Source organism: Triturus cristatus, chromosome 2_2 (genome assembly GCF_964204655.1).
Source record: "Triturus cristatus chromosome 2_2, aTriCri1.1, whole genome shotgun sequence".
Lineage (NCBI taxonomy): Eukaryota > Metazoa > Chordata > Amphibia > Caudata > Salamandridae > Triturus > Triturus cristatus.
Window position 1 is genome coordinate 1,075,517,035 of NC_140582.1, and position 20,704 is coordinate 1,075,537,738.

Consider the following 20,704-nt stretch of genomic DNA (forward strand, 5'->3'; position numbering starts at 1 on the left):
AGACAGCTCTCTACAAAAAAACATCATCATTCTCAAAGAGAGGTACCGGTCTAAGGGTTATCCCGAAAGCATTTTAAATAAAGCCATTTCCAAGATGTCAACCAAAACTCGGGATATGCTTTTAGATCTTCAACCCAAAAGGATTTTGAACAGACAAGTTTTTGTATCTACATTTTCTACCTGTTCCAGGCAACTAAAAAGAATTATAAATCCGAGATGGGAAATACTGGAACATGAGAGTGACTTTAATGACTTATTCAAGAACAAACCCATTTTGGCATACAGAAGATCAAGTAATTTGAAAGAAATGCTTACACATCAACCTAAGGCATCCACTCAAGAATTCAAACGAACGTGACGCTGTCAAAACTGTATACATTGTAATAATGTTATATGTGGTGACAATGTACAACATCCCCATACCGGAGAAACGATTAAAGTTGAATACAATGCAGACTGCAATTCAAAAAATGTAATTTACGGCATCAAATGCCCATGTGGATCACTATACACTGGAAAGACTGAGCGAAAAATAAAAACTCGTATTTCTGAACACAAAAGCACCATCCGCAATTGTAATCCCAAAAGCAGCTTATCAGTACATTGGCTGAAATGACATCATACAAAAGCTCAAATAAAGTTTCAGGTAATAGAGATGGTTATGCCCACACCAGGTAGAGATCTCACGAAAACCTTACTTCAGAGAGAGATTTACTGGATTAAAAGATTAGAAACTCAGGATCCGTAAGGGATCAAAGAAAAAGTAGATCTGGGTTGCTTTCTGTAACTAGGAACCATGTGGTCAGGAATGTAGGCGTTTAAACACTTAGAGAGGTGTTGTGTCATAACAAAAAACGTTTTTGAATGTTATCATGACATCGCAATGAGTAAAATTTAGTATGATTTTACTGTCTTTATTATTTATTTTCTTTCTCACTATACTTTCTTTGTTCTTCTCTATGAGCACCTTTTCCATGTGGTAAATGTTTGATAGGAAGATTTTGTGGTATTGATCAACACTTATTGTGTGCGACATTTGGTGTCTTGGCACTTTCATTTCTTAGTAATCTCAGTTTGTAGATTACAAGCATAGTTTTGCATTTGCACCATTTCAATATGGCCCCCGAAGCTCTGTTTTTATGTAGTCCTTCTTTGAGTCGTCTTTGGGCCTTTATTACGTATTCACGTTGATACGCGGGTAAATCATTTTCGCGTTCTAGCCATGTCGGGTTTAGGCGCGTTGGAAGGGTGAAGACGAGCTGAATTTATACTGTGTAAATGGTAAGATCGAGTCACTTTTTGGGATATTTAGGCGCTGAACAGTTCTAGCGTTCAGTTTGTTATAACGTTTTTCGTTTCATTGGTGTAATTCTCAGGTACACGAGGACGCGAAATCAGCATGTCAGTTCATTTATAAAGAAGCTTGGTGAGAAGAGTTTCGTTTTTGCATTCTCTTCGGGTACAACACTGCAATCTGGTTTGTTAGATGTTTCTATGGACATTTTGGCAATTGGGTTTCATTGTGAGGTGGTGATGGCTATTTCTCTCTGTTTTCATGAGTTTTCTTTCTTTTCTAACTCATTCTTTTACTCTAGTCTGGTCCCTTATTCGCTTGAGTTGTTCTTTTTGATCACCAGTTTAAACTTTGTGACGGGTTCTCAAGCAAACCTGTGCTGCCATTAACCATCTAAATATTTAAAGATTTGAATGAATCGAATTTCTGTTCCCCTGCACATTGTATTGAAACAATTATTGTTTGTATGATTTACAGATTATAGCCCCTGAAGAAGGGCCAGTGGGGCCCGAAATGCCTTGGGCGTGTTATTGAACAAAAGGATTTTATGGACACAATGAATTAATAAATATAATTGTTTTCAAGAGTCATCTGTGATTCTAACAGATTTAAATCAGTAAACTGATGCAATCATCACATATTGTTTGTGTTTTATGATGTATAAAGTCACCGATGATCTGATTAAAACAGATATTTGTGAAGTTTATTAATGCACTTATAATATTGTTTAAAGTGATACATAGCAATAGCTTTAAGGGTATAGTGCACGGAGGTCAAGTTGAGATACTTGATTTTGATTCTGTAGATTAATGACCTGTTTAGACAGCACGTCAGCCTCTGTAGCACGCCACAGCAGAAATAGTTAATAAGGCATTTAATTTCGGAGTGCTCCTCCTTTCTATTAATTTCACAGATGCAAGTCCTCCATAACCAATAAAGGTTTGGATTACTCGTTTAGACAAACTGCTCCTCTACCCTCCAAAAATTAACAAGCAGTGGCGAAAAAAGGAAGATTAACAAGCATAGAGTGTTGATAGCTTTCAAAGGATCTAATCTTGAGAAGCCTTTCTATTGTGGAGATGGTCAAAACAGCGTTGTCATGATGAGAAGAAAGATGGAGGGAGAATACCAATGCTACCCTGTTTGGCAGGTTTTTGTGATATGTTCAGATATAGTCCCCAGCTAGCCCTGTTCAGCAAGGCAATCCTGACTTCCAGATCAAAAGTGGCAAATGTGTATCTTCCTACTACTCTTTTTCATCTTAAAAAATCCATTCCATTCTGGAGGTTATTGGAAGGCATCCTTTTCTGTTGTTGGAGTGTTAAGCACTAGAACAGATAGTGTATTAATTGCTCACAAGCGCACGTGTCCTACCTCCAAATATGAGAAATGTCCCAATAACTAGTAGCCTGAGGGGACAGTTATGGTGATACATGCTCATGCAACCAGTCTATTGCTTGCTCTTAACAAGGTATTTTTTTATACAACACACAGAACACTCAATACCTGCAAATCAACTTTTTGAAACACTGCCCTCCCACCCACTGGCATCTCAAGCAACCTCTATCAACTACCCTCAAACAAGCCCCTATGCTTCAAAAATGTAACAACTTGCTAGGGAAAAGCTTTAAAACACATTACATGCTCAATTCCATCCAACAATATACTGGCAGTAGTGAAAGATAAAACATGCATCAGAGACAATACATCTTGTATACATGCATGCATGCGTTCAATTTAGCACTGAGGATATAATTTAGATGGAGCTAGGCATATCCTGACCTTCAATCGGTCCTGTCTTTGGCAAAGAGTACCATTGGGCATAGGTGCCATGCACTTGTGTTTTACAGGTTCAAATTTGCCAGCGAAAGTTATGTATCGTGTTTTTGACATTGCTGCCAGGTCTTCATTCTCCATCTCTTCATCTTCCTGACTGGGTGCCCAGAAGCGGTGTTCAGAAGCAAATCTAAGGATGAAAAGAATGTGAATATTATCAGTGCAACACCGTGGCGATCAATCAGAGTAAATCAGCCAGGATCCAATCTACCGTAAGTAGTAAACGGTCTTTCATCAGAAGCACTTACTATCATAACCCTGTCCTTATTTTTCTTTTTATATCCAATCAGCTGAACCAAGAGATGTTTGAATACCCTGCACCATGATAAGAAGCAGACAAGATGTAAAAGAGTATTTGCATTAATTACTAATGGAAAGTGTGTACATAGAGGAGCAGACTATTCAGCCTACTGTCAGATTCAGTACTGTGTAGAAAACAGTTACGCAGCATACACATTTATGATAAATCAATGACCACTATATTTCTTATGCATGCCCACGTGATGGTCTGCATTTGTTGTAAACTGCCCAACCATACACTAAACAGATGCATTGTTTTTATGCTCCTATTGCTGTAATGAACAATGTTACATTTGTGATGACTCTGTTACTGCAAGTTCATAGGCTCTCCGCCGTAAATAATGCAGCATAAATCACAAGTCAATGCAGGAAGCCCCCTTTGCAGCGTAGGTGTGCAACTATGCTAGTTATACATTCTTTAAAAAAAAAGGAGGCAATACGTGTTTTTATTCATCATGTAGCTGAGAAGTTAGTAGGAGGACTTAAGGACCAAGAGTAAGAAAGTCACCACTGTCCCCTTATCAACTTGCAGGTACTTTTTCACAGAACAGAGAGTACAAACGTGGAGGAATAGGCAGCATTGGCCAGTTTTAGGCCAAGAAAAAACAGACTGCACAAAACTGATGACCAATGTGTGTATTGCTTCAGGAGGAACGTTAAGAACTTAATGCCTCCAAAAGGTATCCAGCATCACACCCTTCAGTCCTATAATTAACTCCAACAGGGGACGATGCACAATGGCTTATGCCGCCATGGACAGACAATAGATAGTTTGATTGATCAATAGCCCGGCCAGGGTCTAGAAAAGATAAAGCATAACGTGTTGGCTGAGCAGCACAGCCTCAGCAGTGAAAGGCTGTTGGCATAGAAAAAAAAGGTATAGGATAAAAGTTTGCTCAGGTAAAACACAGCCAACACCTTGGGAATGAAAGTGAAGTGAGTCTTCAACACAATATTTGCAGACTAACACAGTGTAGTATTATTTTGACTGAGGACCTGAAACCAGCTAAAGTGCATGGTAGAAGTTACAGCGACTAGGTAAGCTGTTGCTTGGGAGAGCAGCCTCATTTTGAAGATGACCATGAAGAGTGTCTGCGCTTGTCTGGCTAAGACCAGATTGAAATCGCATTGCACTATAGAGGAAGCATTTTAATTAGGACTATCAGATGGAGTGCAACAAACTTGTTGGAGAAGGATTTCCTAGGCCAATTCCTGCACACACAGATGGGCTATCAGTAAACCTTACAGATGTTCACAATTCGATAAAATGTCTACAGAGGACATAACCTCCTCTGCTCAAAAGGAGATTGAGTGTCCCACTCTTCTGATAATCTTTGATGTTCTTTGGCAAGCGCCAAATAGCAGAACCTTACCTATTTTTTGCTTGTACTGTGCTCTAGTGCATGACCTCCTGGAAGATGTGGAGGTTGGGACCAGCTTTACTGTTCCTCTAACAGGTTGGTGCAGAGGAGGCCTGAAGATGGGAGGTTGTGAAAGTTACACCATATAAATCAAAATAGAGGGGGGGGGGGGGACTAGGAGCTAGTTGAGGTCCAGTACCCGTGCTCCATGTAGTAATATAGAACTAAACTGATGGGTCACGGTTCCTATATGGACACTCTTGTCCACATAAAGAGCGAGTGAGAGAGAGAGAGAGAGAGAGAGAGAGAGAGAGAGAGAGAGAGAGGAGACTAGGTCTAAATCTCACAAGATAGAGACAATCACAGATCTTGTGTCTTTTTGAACTCACACATCCCAAGGGATGTAATGCTTAATCAATGGGCGTTGCTCCTAGTCGGGCCGGCGCTGCAATGCCCTACTGGTCCCCGAAGGGTCGATTTGGCGGAGATCTTTTAGTAACGCCGTATGATGAGTGAGTGTGTAAGATTTTCAGTGAGAAAGAGGGTTCGTGAGAGAGAGCGAGTGAATGACAAAAACTGGCTAGGGGATACCAGAAAAGACTTTTTAATGTGTGGGTTCCCCCGACAGGTTAAAAATCCCGTAGGTTATTTGCTACAGGCTAGGCTATAATGTGCCTCAGTAACTCTTCGGTCGACATGTTTCACGCCCTTCAGTGGTCATAACGATCCCTGGCACTTCCTCAGGACCAATAAAGTTGATTGTAAAAAAGTGTGAAATGAGAATAAGGGAAGAACCCTAATGTACAAAGATGAGGGGTTCCCCTTGTGAAAACTACAAGGTGGCGTAGGCTCAAATAGTGACTGCTCTTGTTGCGACCTGGATAGGGAAAGTAAAAAAACACAGACGATAAACATAAATATGAAGAAAAAATTATTATATAGCTCTTAGTGGTGAGATGGTTAATGGCATCTCAACACAGTTATGGGCTCTCTTAATAGGCAGGAGAACCTGGAAAATAAGAACTACCTCACAAGTGTCATAAGAAAAGCTAAAAAGAGAGCACGTAATAAAAAACGCGAAGGCCTTCTGGAAAACAGAGTATGCCAAGAAGAGGACATGATGATCTGTGGAGCAACCCTCCATCAGTGTAGCCAGGTCTTCTTAACCTCTGCCAAGACCAGAGGTTTGGTCTTTGCCTGGGAGTGGCTCTGTTGGACCTGGAGGCCAAGCTTTGAGAGGAGGAAGCTGGAGAAAACATGAAACAAAAGGATGTTCTGACCTTAAACAAATTAAAAGCATTTGCTGGCTAGTAAGAGGATTGCGGCAACACAAAGTACTGCTTGGACAGTGGCTGGCCACTGCCCAAGGATTAACCCACACAAATGTCTTGTTATTACTGTTGTAGGGCATGGTTGAGGGGAGTTTCACAGAGATTCTTCACACTGAACAAGGCATTGATTTTCTCCTAGGCCTCAGATGCAGAGACCAGAGCAAGCTACATTAGACATTCAGAGATGAGTGTTCATGGTCCTAAAGATGGTGTCTAGGAGGTTGCAGGACATCAGCAGATTTCTGCTCAGCCTCTTTATTTGCTAGATCGAATATGAGCCAAGCTTGGCCCTATTCCTTGAGAAAGTAAGTGAACCGTTTGAACATCTACCTGTAGTCGTTTGCTCACCATATGTTTGTTGGCATTAGCCTCTCTGGTAGAAAGGCCCAAGGACTAGTAAAATATTTTGGCAGAGGACTCCATATATTGTATCTCTGTTCATCTGCGAGCTCAAAGCTTTGCCATTTGTGAAAGCTGTAATCTCCATAATAGAATTAGGCTGCTTTTGGGTGTCCTGTATTTGTTGTCTGGAGAATTTGAAATATCAGCCTCAAAATGCAACTTCTTCTGCTGCTTGAGGATGAGTGCTAAATTTAATTGAGAAGCAGAGTTTACCATCACTGCACAGATGTCCACACTCTACAGCTGTGATGCAGTCGTCTTGAAGGAAAGAGTCCTAAGCCATTAGCTAGAACAGATTACTATTGCTAGGTAAGTGCAAACCTCCCAACATCATCTCTCCTTGCGGTCAGCTAGAGAGGAAGACTCAGCTAAGAGTGATTCTTCCTCTCCAGTTGATCATTAGGATAGGCATGGTGATAGTGCTTCTCCTAGTGCCATCTGTGCTTTAGAGGGAAGTGAGAACGTACCTGAGCACTTAGGGAGGCCAGTCTCCTACCCTTCCCCTTGCACGAGACCTCTTATTTGCTGGCTGGAGTTAGGTTTCTGTGATGCTCTCCCTACTGCATCTTTAAAGAAGAGAATAAATATCCTTTTGGGAATCATGAGGAATCATCAACTCCAGTCAGATAGTTCATAGGAAAGCAAGCATTCTAGACTGAGTCTACCATATCATCTAAATTTAGCTACATCATAACTTCGCTAACAAACTAGTAACTCGTATTCTGAAAACACTATATTGGTTTAAAAAGAAAAGATCTCTTTCAATGTACATTTGGAAAGTATCCATGCTTGCTACAGCTTCAATGAAACAGGCATTGGTAGAAGCCTTGCAGCCTACCCCCGAGTAGTATAACTGGATCATCACAATCACTAGATTTATATACACATGAAAGACCCAGTGGTCAAACTGCAGCTAAAAATACATTTCGGAGGAACAGAATGGGATAGTAAGGTAAAGAAATCAAGAATGAAAAAGGGGAAAAGACTTCATTTCATGACTCTAGAAAATAAAAGAAACAGTTCTGTTTCTCAAAAACCCTCCAATGTTGCACAAATGAGAAATCAGGCAACTTATGTGTGGTTTAAAGATTGAGCTACTAACGGGAAACTGTTGCAGCATCCAGATTTTCAGTGTACCCCCAACTACCTCAACACTATTAAATCAAGGGCCCATTGTATCGACCATAAACATTCCCTCGTCTCTATTATCAATATTCCTTGGACTCGATGCATGTCAACTTCATAATCCGTTGCTGTACTGGTGGGTCGAAGAAGCCTTTTTGTTACTGCGCCAGTTTTTCTTGTATTGTTCAGAAAAGTCTCTTAGAGACCTAATCAAATCTTGCACCACTGATTTTAGCATGTACAAAAACACAAGGTAGGCTTCACTCCTCACTGCATAATGTTTCTGATATCCAGAAGGTTCAGAATATCTGCTATTGTCTTTCACTTTGGGGATTGTTTAGGTTACTTAATAGTCCCAAATTCTTAGTATTTTGGTTATTTGTTGCTATAGTCATTCTTCCATGACAGTGTGGTGTTGCACCCCTAAACCCCAATTATCAATGAACACTAATTTAAACAACTATGATACAAGACTAATATTATGCTGAACTTTACTTAGAAAAACAAGCAGCAAGAAAAATGCACAACATGAACAGGCAACCCCTACCTCTGATCTGTAAAATCAGATATCAGCATTCTCCTGAGTAGGTCTGTAACAGGCACTCATCCACTGCTGGTGGTTGCACTGCTCTGCACTCAATTATTTTCACAATTCTAGAAGGTGAGGTCTTCATTATACAAAGGAACGTGAGAGCCAGTAGCTCTGACTTAAGGTTAACGTTGTGTGTTCATCCCATACTCCAAGGAAGTTGAGAGGATCATTCCATCAAACTTTATATATCTAACACTAAGACTGTCAAGCACCGTATTGGGCCATTGCACGGATCCCAGAACTGAGCATTCTATCCGTAGCCCAGTGAGGGCTAACCAAATGCTTTAAGAGACCCCTGAGGTTGTCACACAATCCACATGTCCAGAGAGCAGTCTTTTGTAGTCCATTCGCCAGAGGTTCGATTTATATATTTGCTAGCTTCTCTTTACCTGTAACCAAGTCTGGTAAAGGTATTAGAACCAAGGACAGGTCCGTAAACAGGGATCACGAGTTATATTGGATCAAATTGACTGGAGACCACAAATACAAGGTGCCAGAAAATATTGGGGTAACCTCATGGGATGGTCGATTGGTGGCCCACTAGAGATTTCTATCATGTGATGCCTGATACCACTCTGCACAGGCTAACAAGTTTGCTAACCTTTCGCCGGCTCTTTTTACTAGCTGAAACAGGATTTGCTTAGCAGGAACTGTCTGGCACTAATGCAACCTAGTAACCATGAGATAGACTAACAAACATGTAGATAAAATGTTGTCCAAAATGAGGAACATAGCACCTGGATTTGACATAGAGTGTCAGTGGGAGCCTTCCGTCTGACCGATGAAAGCCCACATGGAAGATGTTTTCTCATTAAAGCCAACTAGGTTTCAGGAAAACCCAGAGCACAAAGTCAATCTTAATAACCACACGTTCAGCCCTTGGAATGAATCCCCTAAATAACAAATAATGAATGACATGATCCATAAACTGCACCGACCTCTGGATAAGATTAGAATATATTGCTACCGCTGTCTAATGTTGCCTGACTTTAATTATATGGTAGTCCACTTTTTTACTGGGCTATTCTGAGCTATGTTAAGTGCAATCGACTTGTTATGTGGTCAGTTAGCTTCCATTTTGAGAGATGACTGGTGCCAAACACTCAAAGACACTGAATCATTTTTCAAGTTGTTATAGTGCATCCCCGCAGGACTGTATACTTTTACTTCTTTTTCTTCCTTTGTTACAGAATCCAGTAATATATTGGGGGTATTTTGATCTTACTCACACATTGTTGACTCTATATTCCATATTGAGGAATGAATGGTATCAAACAGTTCTTTCTTGTGCATTACTGTCTCTGTGTAACATATGCTTTAATTCAGATATTCATGGTTCACGCTTTATTGATGAAATGAAATGTGAATCATAATTTGACTGAGCCTAGGATAAACCTAGCACCGTGATACCCCCGCAGGTGATTAGCTGTGCTCTACAAGTCCAAGTTGATTGATTAATAGATAATACCAGCATAGCTTCAGCAACATATCACGGTGGAGAAAACATACCAACTGAAGGCCAGCCATGCCCACTCATTCAAGTGATCAATTGCCATTGTTTGTCTAGTTGTCTCTAAATCAAGGACAAATATGCAAGATAATTATCTTTCTTGCCCTTGCTAATAAAAGGAGAGAACGGTCACTATAAAGGGAACAAATGACTCTGCTTCTTCTATTTGCAAATGTCACTATCATGCAAATGCAGTACGAAAATTGTGAATAGGTGAATAATTATCTCACATGGGAAAGGAGCATATTTTTTAATCTTTATTTTTGACAGAAGGATAAACTGAAACTCTTCCACTCTGAAGGTACTTTACATAATTTCCTGAAGTCTAACCTGACTATAGGGTGGAAAAAGTGGGAAGGAATATGCTACTTACCAGTATGCATCTGTTCTTGGCATGTAGAGCTGCAGAGTTGTACACTTAGCATAGATCGCCATCTGGTGTTGGGCCCGGATGTTTGCAGTTTGTTTTTGTTCTTTGGACAGTCTTTGGAAGTCACGAGTTCGGTGACTCCTCCTTCGGTCCGTACTGCGCATGGGCTTCGGCTCCATCCTCAGATTGTTTTTCGCCAACAGGGAAATGATGGAGCGTAGTAATAACAGTGAGAAACCCATGTGTGTTGTATCTAAATAAGATGGACTGGAACGGATACAGGTAGCCGGGGAGGCGGGTGGGCGTGTACAACTCTGCAGCTCTACATGCCAAGAACAGATGCATACTGGTAAGTAGCATATTCCGTTCGAGGCATACGAGCTGCAGATTGTACACTTAGCATAGATTATATAGCAGTACCCAACCTTAGCGGCGACCACCGGTATCCGTTGCAGTGGTTTGAAAAAGTGTCTTTAGTACAGCCTGGCCCACACTAGCTTGCTGCTTGGAATGCACATCTACACAGTAATGTTTTGTGAAGGTGTGCGGTGTTGACCATGTGGCTGCTTTGCAGATGTCATCTAAGGGTATGTTCCCTAGAAAAGCCATAGAAGCCCCTAACTTTCTAGTAGAGTGGGCTTTAGGTGGAACAGATAATGTTCTTTTTGCCTTTTGATAGCAAATTTGTATACACTTTACAATCCACCTAGCTATCCCTGATTTAGAGATGGGGTTGCCTTTATGTGGTGGAGAGAAGGAAACGAACAATTGTTTAGTCTTCCTGAAGGGTTGCGTTCTTTGTATGTAGTACAGCAAAGCCCTTTTAACATCGAGTGTGTGTAAGGCCCTCTCTGCAACAGATTGAGGTTGTGAGAAAAAGACAGGTAATTCCACCGATTGATTGAGATGGAAGGGGGAAATGACTTTGGGCAGAAACTTCGGATTTGTACGAAGTATGACCTTGCTGTGATGTATTTGTAGGAAGGGTTCCTGTATAGTGAACGCTTGTATTTCACCAACCCTTCTAAGGGAAGTGATAGCTACGAGGAAAGCTGTTTTCCAGGTGAGGAACTGTAGCTCACATTTATGCATTGGTTCGAAGGGTGGACCCATTAGCCGCGTAAGAACTACATTTAGATTCCATACAGGGGAAGGTGGTGCCCTGGGAGGAATTACTCGTTTAAGGCCTTCCATAAAGGCTTTAATAGCGGGCACTCTGAACAGTGATAAATGCTGTCTGTTTTGTAGATAAGCAGCGATCGCTGCTAGGTGTAGGCGTATGGATGAATATGCCAGGTTACACCTGTGAAGATGGAGCAGATAGCATATGATATGCTGTATGGATGCATCTAAAGGGTTGATTGTATTGTTACGGCAGTAAATTACAAATCTTTTCCACTTTGCGGCATAGCATGCTCTAGTGGTAGGACGTCTGGCTTCCATGATGATGTTCATGCAATCAGGGGGAAGGTTAAGGTATCCAAATTCTAAGATTTCAGGAGTCAGATCGCAAGGTTGAGCTGAGCTGGGTCCGGGTGCCTGATTTCTCCATGGTTCTGGGTTAGGAGGCATGGGGACAGGTGCAGTTTTTGATGTGGTACCACCGATAGCTGTAGTAGTGTGGTGTACCACGGCTGCCTGGCCCATGTTGGGGCTACCAGAATGAGTGTGAGGGAGTGCTGCTGTAGCTTCCTTACCACTAATGGAATTAGCGGGAGAGGTGGAAAGGCGTATGCAAATCTGCCTGACCAGTTCATCCATATCGCATTGCCCTTGGACAATGGGTGTGGGTATCTGGCGGCGAAGCTTGGGCATTTTTTGTTTTCGTGGGTGGCGAAGAGGTCTATCTGAGGATGCCCCCACTGTTGGAAGAATGGGTCAAGAACTTGTGGATGCAGTTCCCATTCGTGTAGTTGTTGCGTTTGTCTGCTGAGCAGATCTGCCATGGTGTTTTGTACGCCTGGAACGTGCTGTGCCAGGAGAAAGATGTTTTGAGGAATTGCCCATCTCCATATGCTCTGGGCTAAGCGGGAGAGCTGGGGAGAGTGTGTCCCCCCCTGTTTTTGGATATAATACATTGCAGTCATGTTGTCTGTGCGAATGAGGACTGCTTTGCCCGAAATCTGTTTTTGAAAAGATTTTAGGGCTAGAAAGATCGCCAAGAGCTCCAGATGGTTGATGTGGAGCGATTTTTGCTGTGGCGTCCATAGACCTTGCATGGTGAGGTGTAATAGGTGCGCTCCCCAGCCGGAGAGCGATGCGTCCGCTGTTAGAATCACCTGAGGAACCGGGTCCAGGAACGGCCGCCCTTTGGAAAGGTTTGTGGTGTTCCACCACTGCAGAGAGTGATGGGTGCGGCCGTCCACCAACACCAGATCCGTCAGCTGACCCTGGGCCTGGTTCCACTGTTGTGCTAGGCACTCTTGAAGTGGACGCATGTGAAGTCTTGCATGGGGCACTATGAAAATGCAAGACGCCATCATTCCTATGAGCTTCATAAACACTCTTGCTGGAAGAGAGTGTTGAGGAAGGAATGTTTTGCGCAAGGCTTGTATGCTTGCGATTCTGGCTGAGTTTGGATAGGCAATACCTGTGATATTGCTTTGTGTGAGATGGTATGAGGTGGGACTTTTGGTAGTTCACCGTGAAGCCTAGCTGGTGGAGCAGTTGGATGGTGCTGTTTGTATGTTGCACACATTGGTGGTAGGATGCGGCTTTTATTAGCCAGTCGTCTAAGTAGGGGAAGACGTGAATCTGTTGACGTCTGAGGTGTGCTGCTACTACCGCTAGGCATTTGGTAAACACCCGTGGTGCGGTGGTGACCCCGAAGGGGAGAACCGTGAATTGGTAATGCTGACCGTCCACCACGAACCTGAGGTACTTCCTGTGAGAAGGGTGTATTGGAATGTGAAAGTATGCGTCTTTCAGATCCAAGGTAGTGAGAAAGTCTCCCTGACAGAGGAGCGGGAGGACTTGTTGTAGGGTGACCATGTGGAAATGGTCTGAATGTATGTATGCATTGAGATGCCGGAGGTCCAGAATGGGCCTCAGGGTCCCGTCTTTCTTCGGTATCAGGAAATACAGAGAGTAGACCCCTAGATTTTGCTGATTGACGGGGACCTGCTCTATAGCGTGTTTTTGGAGGAGGGAGAGCACCTCCTGTTTGAGTAGTGTTGAATGTTCTTGAGACATTGGACGGTGTCTTGGTGGGATATTGGGTGGGGTAGATGTTAGCTCGAGACAGTACCCTGACCGAATAATTTGGGTCACCCATTTGTCCGATGTTATGGACTCCCATGCGTGGATAAATTGTTGTAGTCTGCCCCCGACCGGAGTGGGATGGTCTGGGGGGAGGGAAGGGAAGTCATTGTGCGGGCGGGGTTGCGGAACGGGTGGTGTTAGTTTTGCCCCTGCCCTTATTGTTGTTGCCTCTGTAACCACCCCTTTGGTTGCCCTTTGAAAAGGTATTTTGAGGAGGGGACTTGTAGGAGGTAGAGGCGCTATCGGTGGAGAAGCCTCTGCCTGTGCTACGAAAGGATGAGCGTCGAAAGGAACGTTTAGGGGCCTGTGATTGGAGTGCCCCCATAGACTTTGCTGAGTCTGTGTCCTTTTTCATCTTTTCCAACGCTTCGTCCACCTTTGGCCCAAAGAGAGTTTGTTGGTCAAAAGGGTGATTTAGTATGGACGCCTGGACTTCAGGCTTGAACCCTGAGATCCTGAGCCAGGCATGACGATGGAGGTGTTTGTAATTAGTTTACCCTCCTGTATCAGGTCATGAGCCTTGCGCTTGTGTTTTTTGGGGAGGTGCTGCATAAGAGCCTCAAGTTCGTCGTAGTGTGCTCTGTCATAGCGCGCAAGTAACGCTTGTGTATTTGCAATGCGCCACATGTTTGCAGCTTGGGAGGCGGTGCGTTTGCCAGACGCGTCTAAAAGTTTTGATTCCTTGTCTGGCGGTGGGGCTTCCCCTGAGGAATGGGAGTTAGCCCGCTTTCTAGCTGTGGAGACAACTAGGGAATCTAAGGGAGCAGGGCCCTTAATGTATGCAGGGTCTGTGGGTGCCGCCTTGTACTTTTTTTCTATTCTAGGGTTCAGTACCCTGGCCCTGACAGGGTCTTTGAACACCTCTGCAGCATGCTTGGTGACACCTTTAAGCATGGGTAAAATAGACGTGGACTTGTCCTGAATGTCAAATGTGTCCAGTAGGAAGTCATCTTCCACTGGTTCGCTATGCATGTCCACCCCATGGTAGTGTGCTGCTCTCTGCACTAAGTGGTGAAACCCTAAGGAGTCCTCTGGAGGAGACGGCCTGAATGGGTATAGGTCGTCCTGAGGCATATCAGGCATGTCAGGGTTGTGGTAGTCTTCCCATGGGTCTGGGGTCCCCGGTGGAGTGGGGTCCATTGGGGCGTCCGCTGGGTCATAATGTGGATCCCCGAAGTCCGGATCTGGGGACGGGGTCGGGGAGTGATAAGGTAAGGGTGGCGGAGACCTGGGAGGGGGAGGGGGTGGAGGAGGTGGAGGAGGTGGAGGAGGAGGTAGTGGGGAGGGCACTCTGAGAGGAGAAGTAGCAGAGTCCTTCCGTTTGGGCGGTGGAGGAGGAGCCGGTGTGTCAAGACGTCTTTTCTTGACAACTAAAGTCAATAGCCCAGTCTTTGGATCTTTAGATAGAGTCTTTTGCAAAGGGTCTGGTGTAAAGAGATGCAGTGGCGCCGAATCGTCCGCTGGCGCCGATGTTTTCGGAGCCGAGGGTTTCGATGGTTTCTGTGCGCCATGCTTTTTTGGAACCTCCGGTTTTTTCGGCGTCGAAGGAGTTTTCGGCGCCGGAGCGTCGGTGCCGACAGATTTGTGTTTGTGTTTCGTCGGCACCGAGAGTCCAGGCTTCGGCACCGGTGGCTTCGGAGTCGAGCTGGGTATCACTTTCTTCGGTGCCGGATGGTGTTTTTCGGCACCAGGCGTCGGCTGGCTCGAGCCCGAGCTACCGTGAGACTTTTGAGGCTTCGACACCGGGCCCGAAGGTGGGGTGATGGAAGCTGTGTGCTTGGTTTTACCCAGGCCTGCAGGCGAGGGTGTAACCTGAGTCTCTTTGGTTTTGGGCGCGGGGGTGGGAGGGGGTACAGTACTCACGACCCGCTGCGCCGGTGTGATGTCCTCCACGTCGGAGTCGTCGGCCTCGGAAGCGCTGACGACGTCGTCCTCCTGCTCGGTGTGTAGTTGCCCCGAAGCTTCGGCGTCGTCTCCGAAGATGTCCGGTGGAGCCGCGGTCGAGGAGTGCGCCATGGTGCGTCGAGCTCTTCGATCCCGGATGGTCTTTTTAGATCGAAAAGACTTACAGGCGGGGCAGTCTCTAGCCTCGTGTTCTGGGGAGAGGCAAAGGTTACACACCTGATGGAGGTCGGTGTGGGGAAATTTAGACCCACATTTTGGGCACTTTTTGAACGGAGTCCTTTCCATCGGCCGGGACCGGAGTCGAGGAGGGCCCGAAGGCCGGTGCCGATGTACGGGATGGAGAAAAGTGCCGCTTCGAGAGATGAAGTTTGATGAAGAAAACTCGAAGAACGAGGATTTTCCGTCGAGGCTGGAACCGTAGAAGTTCGAAGCCGGAGCACGAAGTATCACATCCGAGCCCGATGGCGGAAAAAAACAATCTGAGGATGGAGCCGAAGCCCATGCGCAGTACGGACCGAAGGAGGAGTCACCGAACTCGTGACTTCCAAAGACTGTCCAAAGAACAAAAACAAACTGCAAACATCCGGGCCCAACACCAGATGGCGATCTATGCTAAGTGTACAATCTGCAGCTCATATGCCTCGAACATATCTTTTAGGCATTATGATTTAATTTCCTCTCAATTCAAGATTCCTTGGTCCACTAACAGACGTCCGTGAAAGGCTCAGAGATTCCAAGCATGCACCAATATCATAGCCTAATTTTGCTATACATATCCCACCTGAGTGAATCCAAAAAACATCTCTGTGGTATTTATCAAGCAAATGTTTTGACCAAAATGATATTGCCACAGTGAGCCTAGCACACCTCTAGAGGGAGCTGACTGCTATATCTCCAAATAACTCTTGGCATGATCTAGAACTCTCCCCACCAAAGTCCTGAAGAGCTAGTATTTAGGGAGAGGGGTTCTGTATTACTTCAGATCCACAGCCCATCTGGTCAAAAGGTGCATCAACCGTAGGTCATCATTAGTAGACACTTCTGTTAGCTCTTCAGATCACGGACTCAAATATCTTTAAGCAATGGGCAAGAACTAGAAAGCGGCATCACGTTGTGCAATTGGAATTTTGCACTACAGGACAACACCAGTTTAGTCACTCACTGTTTAAAGCAACAAAGTCTGACCACCAGCTATCGGGAGAGGGCTAAGCCAACAGCCAGAATTGCTAGTTCTGGGGGCGGATTCAAATATCAGTCTTTCCCATATTTCTTTCAGAGACTAGACCACCTGATTCTCGAGAGAAAAACTAAGTGTAGTTAGCTCCATACAAATTCTCAACACTTAGATACAGATTTGTTTTTATCAGAATTATTTTTATAAGTGCAAAAAACCACTGCACAACGCAAGAACAAAATCTAGAAGAAATACTGCGCTATAGCAAGGATGACAGATCTTCTCTGGTTCGATATGGATCCCTTATAACTGCCTAATTTTACTCCACTTGCGGCATTATAGATTTATTTTTAGCCTAGTAAGTTATTGATAAATGGTTCCTATTTTTGTAATACGCTTTATCTGGATATTAGATGGCTCATCACTTGTTCGTCTTGCATTCAACATTAACTCCTGTAGGACTTGAGCATTGTCATTAACCAAGCTATCAATCAGAGAGCCAGGAATACCCCATGGTGACTTCAGTTAATCTCTGCCAATGAAAAGCTCCACTCCGGCTCTGCATGAGCTCTGCATTAGTGCAATAAATCTTTACTCTTCCTCCCTCCGCACCTGGGCCATTAATTTGTACACAATAGCAATAAAACTAGTTAAAAAAAAGCAAGAATGAATTCTGAGTGAATATTAATGTGAAGCCATCAAATTGATATATAATACATATATATGTAAAGAGTACAAAACTGATTACTTTCACTCATAAGAAATGTCCTGACAAATAATAAATACTTAATTACATGCAGAAAGTGTTGACTTCGGCAGTGTGGACTGCAAGATGAGGCTTCCTTTGAGGGAAGAATATTTCACTATCACCCCCTCTCCCCATCTACTTGCTGATCTGGACAATTATGAGACCTGCAAATCAGCTGCCACATCAACTCTAACATGCAGAAGATTTCTGTAAGAATCTTTTACCTACACTACAAACTGTTGGCTGTTATCTCCCAGCCTAGGAAATTGCCATAGGAATCCCTTGTGGGTGGTATGGCCATTGATTACTTTGCCTTAAAATAAAAAAGAAAACTGTACATACTTGAGAATTTTGCCTGCAGTTGGCTGGTCCTCTCCCCAATAATACAAATCCACTCCGTATGGTAAGACAGGGGCTTTTGCTCTCTCTTCTTCATGTGTCACTTCATCAGACTTGGTTTTGTGTGACCCATCTTCTACATTAGTGCTTTCAGACATGCTGCATGAAGAGTAAACAAAAAGATAACGTGGACAAAATTCACCATCGACTAACATTTCAGTTTGAATTATTTTCTGAATTCATTCAAGTATTAACCTACAAGATGTTCCATCAGATCCACTGAATTATGGAGATATCACATATCTCATTACCAAGACTTTAGTAATGTTTATTGTTCCACAAACAGTATTTTGATGATCAAGTATAATATCATACATACATTTATTTCTGCTTAACACACCATGAAACATACACAGAAGCTCATTATAAAAATCATGAATAAGTCTATTAGTCCCTGACGTACACCTACAATTTATGCAGATTTACTCACTTTTTGAGTATTCACAAAATCCCAGTTCAATCCTTTTGAAAATCAAGAATAAGGATGTTAACCTAACAAAGCAACCATTACATTCATTTGGTTCAATCCTTGCCCTCTACAAAAACAAGATGTTTCCATTGCTGTGGATGTAATGGTGTTCCCCTTTTAAACAAACCTGACGGTTCGCAATGCTAGCACAGGAAATATGTGTTTACTGCAATTGGAACTAAAGGAAGTCCCCTACTGTAGTCCCTTCAGTTTGCCACTGCTTCAGTTTCAAACATTAGACTGCTGATTGACTGAAAAAGTCGGGGCTGGGATGCTGGTACTAGCTCCCTCACCCATCCCAGTGACAGAACACACACATTTGAAACTGCCTATTCCCAATCCCACTCCTCCTATCCTTGATGAACAAGTTACTTACCTTCAGTAAAGATCTTTCTGGTGGATAATCTATCTAAAAACTGATTCCTCAAATTCTGAATTGATTCCTTCAGATGACAGACTGGATCCGGATGCTGGAGGGGGCACAGTTTGACTCTGCAGCAGCGATGCACAATCTCCAGGAATGATAGCACACATCAGTTATATATCAAAATGAGATATATCGTGCAAATAGTCCAGGGGTTCCCTTATGAGTGGACAGGGGCTTGCTCTAACAATCCCAAGGTGCTCTTCCAGGGGGTAGTGTGGTCGAGCAGCCTTATCTATCAGAGAGGAGTGCAAGACATCTGCAAATACACACAACAATCAATAAATGCTGCACACGACTCAATAAGGCGATACACACCAATTTATAAAAATAATACGTATCTTTATATATATTTAGGTATCAGAACCAGTTTGATCAGGTAAGTACGTTTTTCAATAGAAATACTTTTGCACTAAAGTTGACAATTAGTACAATTTTCAGAAGCTGCAATGTTATCCTAAAGGAGGAAGAACAAGTACGGCATTCAAGAACAGTACAGCGACTTAAGGGACCAATCTCCAGGAGTTAAGGTGAGTGGCTGGCATGGTCCAAGTCAGCACCAGCCAAACACCATCAGCGGCACTAGGGTGGCCAGGTACAGGGGAGCAAAACAGCATCAAGTGCCCAATATTAGTCTCTGGGGATCGGTATTCGCGTAAAGAAGCTGAAGGCCTTGACAAGGAGGCCAGTCGGGCTGAACCAACAAGGGGGCTTAGGCCTCACAATGCTGGGGGATGTTGGGACACCTTTGATCCTCTTCTTCATGGCCCAGGGACGACGGTGCAGAGGCGTCTTTAGGCATCAGGGTTCTTTATCAGGAGCAGTGAGGGGGGGTGGGTCTGTGTGCAGAGACTGCAGGCGACGTCAGGGAGTCCACGAGAGGCAAAACCACTGTGGACTCAATCGCTGGAGGGCCATGCTGGCACCGTTAGCTCACTTTAATTTGGGCTTGGAGCAACGGGTGCAATGGGGTCCTTAGGTGCCAAGTTTCCTTGGTCTCTTTGGGTTCCTGCAAGATGCAGGAAAGCAGGTCCGTTGCTTCACAGGGGTCCTTGGTTCCTGGGTGAAGTGGTGGCAGGTCTCCCATGCTTTGGGGTCTCAGCAGTTGCAGGACAAGTCATTTTTGGCACAACTGTTCAAGTCAGCAGGCAGGCCGGCAGAGTTGGCGCCTAATCAACTGCTGGATTTTCTGTTCTTGCTCTTTGCAACTCTTCACATCTGTCTTCTTTCAGGTCGGCAGGATCTGATTTTCTGGTGCCAGGGGCTCCCCTGAATACTGAATTTTGTGGCTTTGGGGGAGTCTAGGGTAGAAGCCAATGGGCTTCCTATCCCTGGGGGTAACCACGCCCCTATATTGCCACTTCCTGTGGGAAGTAGCAAAACCCTGTCTCAGGGTTCCTAAATTTGCCGTCACAAAGATGGCTAACTTTGAGAAATCGTGTCCACTTCAGATCAGGCCACCTTAGGGGTGGTACTAGCCCACCTACCTGACTAGCTAATTTTCCTGTCTGTCCAGGTGCCAAAGTGCTCTGGACAAAGGGGGCCACCTTCCTCTCCTTTGAAGCTCCCCTGCCTTGAAATGCTAATCAGCAGGTCATCCTGTGGGAGGCGGTGTGAACACCCTTTTACCGAGCAGGCTATGTTTCTGTCCTTCTGAGAGCAAAGGCCCACACCCTGGGAGATCAAAAACGAACCTTGGGTGGCAGGCTGCCATAGACCAGTCAGCCAACGCAGCAGAGGCTGGCAGGTTTTCAGGGGCACCTCTAAGGTGCTTTCCATGTGTATGTAATTACAAATCCACTACTGGAATCAGGGTGGGATAGTGAATGCGAGATGTTTGGTACCAAACATCCCTATTTTCAGTGAAGCAATAACGTAGTGGAAGAACTCATTTTCAGGAGGCCAGTACATTTTTTTAAATGGCTTCCCTGTTTACTTGTACTGGCAGTGATGGAACTGACCAGCATAGGGACATATCTGCTCATGCAGGAATAACAACACATGTAATATAATGTACCCTGCCTTGGGGCTGTAAGACTTGCTGTAGGGGTGACTTACAAATATTACATTTAGTGTTAGGGGACATGGCATACAGGTATGTGTGTCATGTCGTGTTTTCACTTTTGTCTGCACCAAAACACGCAGCCTGCAATGGCAGTCTTGCATGAGTTTGGTGAGGGGTTCCGTAGGGTGCACAATTTGT

The 20,704-nt window shown here is 44.2% G+C and overlaps 1 protein-coding gene across 2 annotated transcripts in view; it reads right to left on the reverse strand.

The window, feature by feature from the left end:
* Window positions 1-20,704, reverse strand: part of UVSSA (UV stimulated scaffold protein A) — a 287,019-nt gene that overhangs the window by 61,451 nt on the left and 204,864 nt on the right. For both annotated transcript variants that reach the window (XM_085642589.1, XM_085642590.1), the window contains exons 10-11: window positions 17,552-17,707; window positions 3,077-3,260 (exon numbers count right to left, since the gene is read on the reverse strand). In XM_085642589.1, coding sequence (XP_085498715.1) covers window positions 3,077-3,260; window positions 17,552-17,707 — 340 coding nt within the window. The remainder of the gene's footprint in view (window positions 1-3,076; window positions 3,261-17,551; window positions 17,708-20,704) is intronic.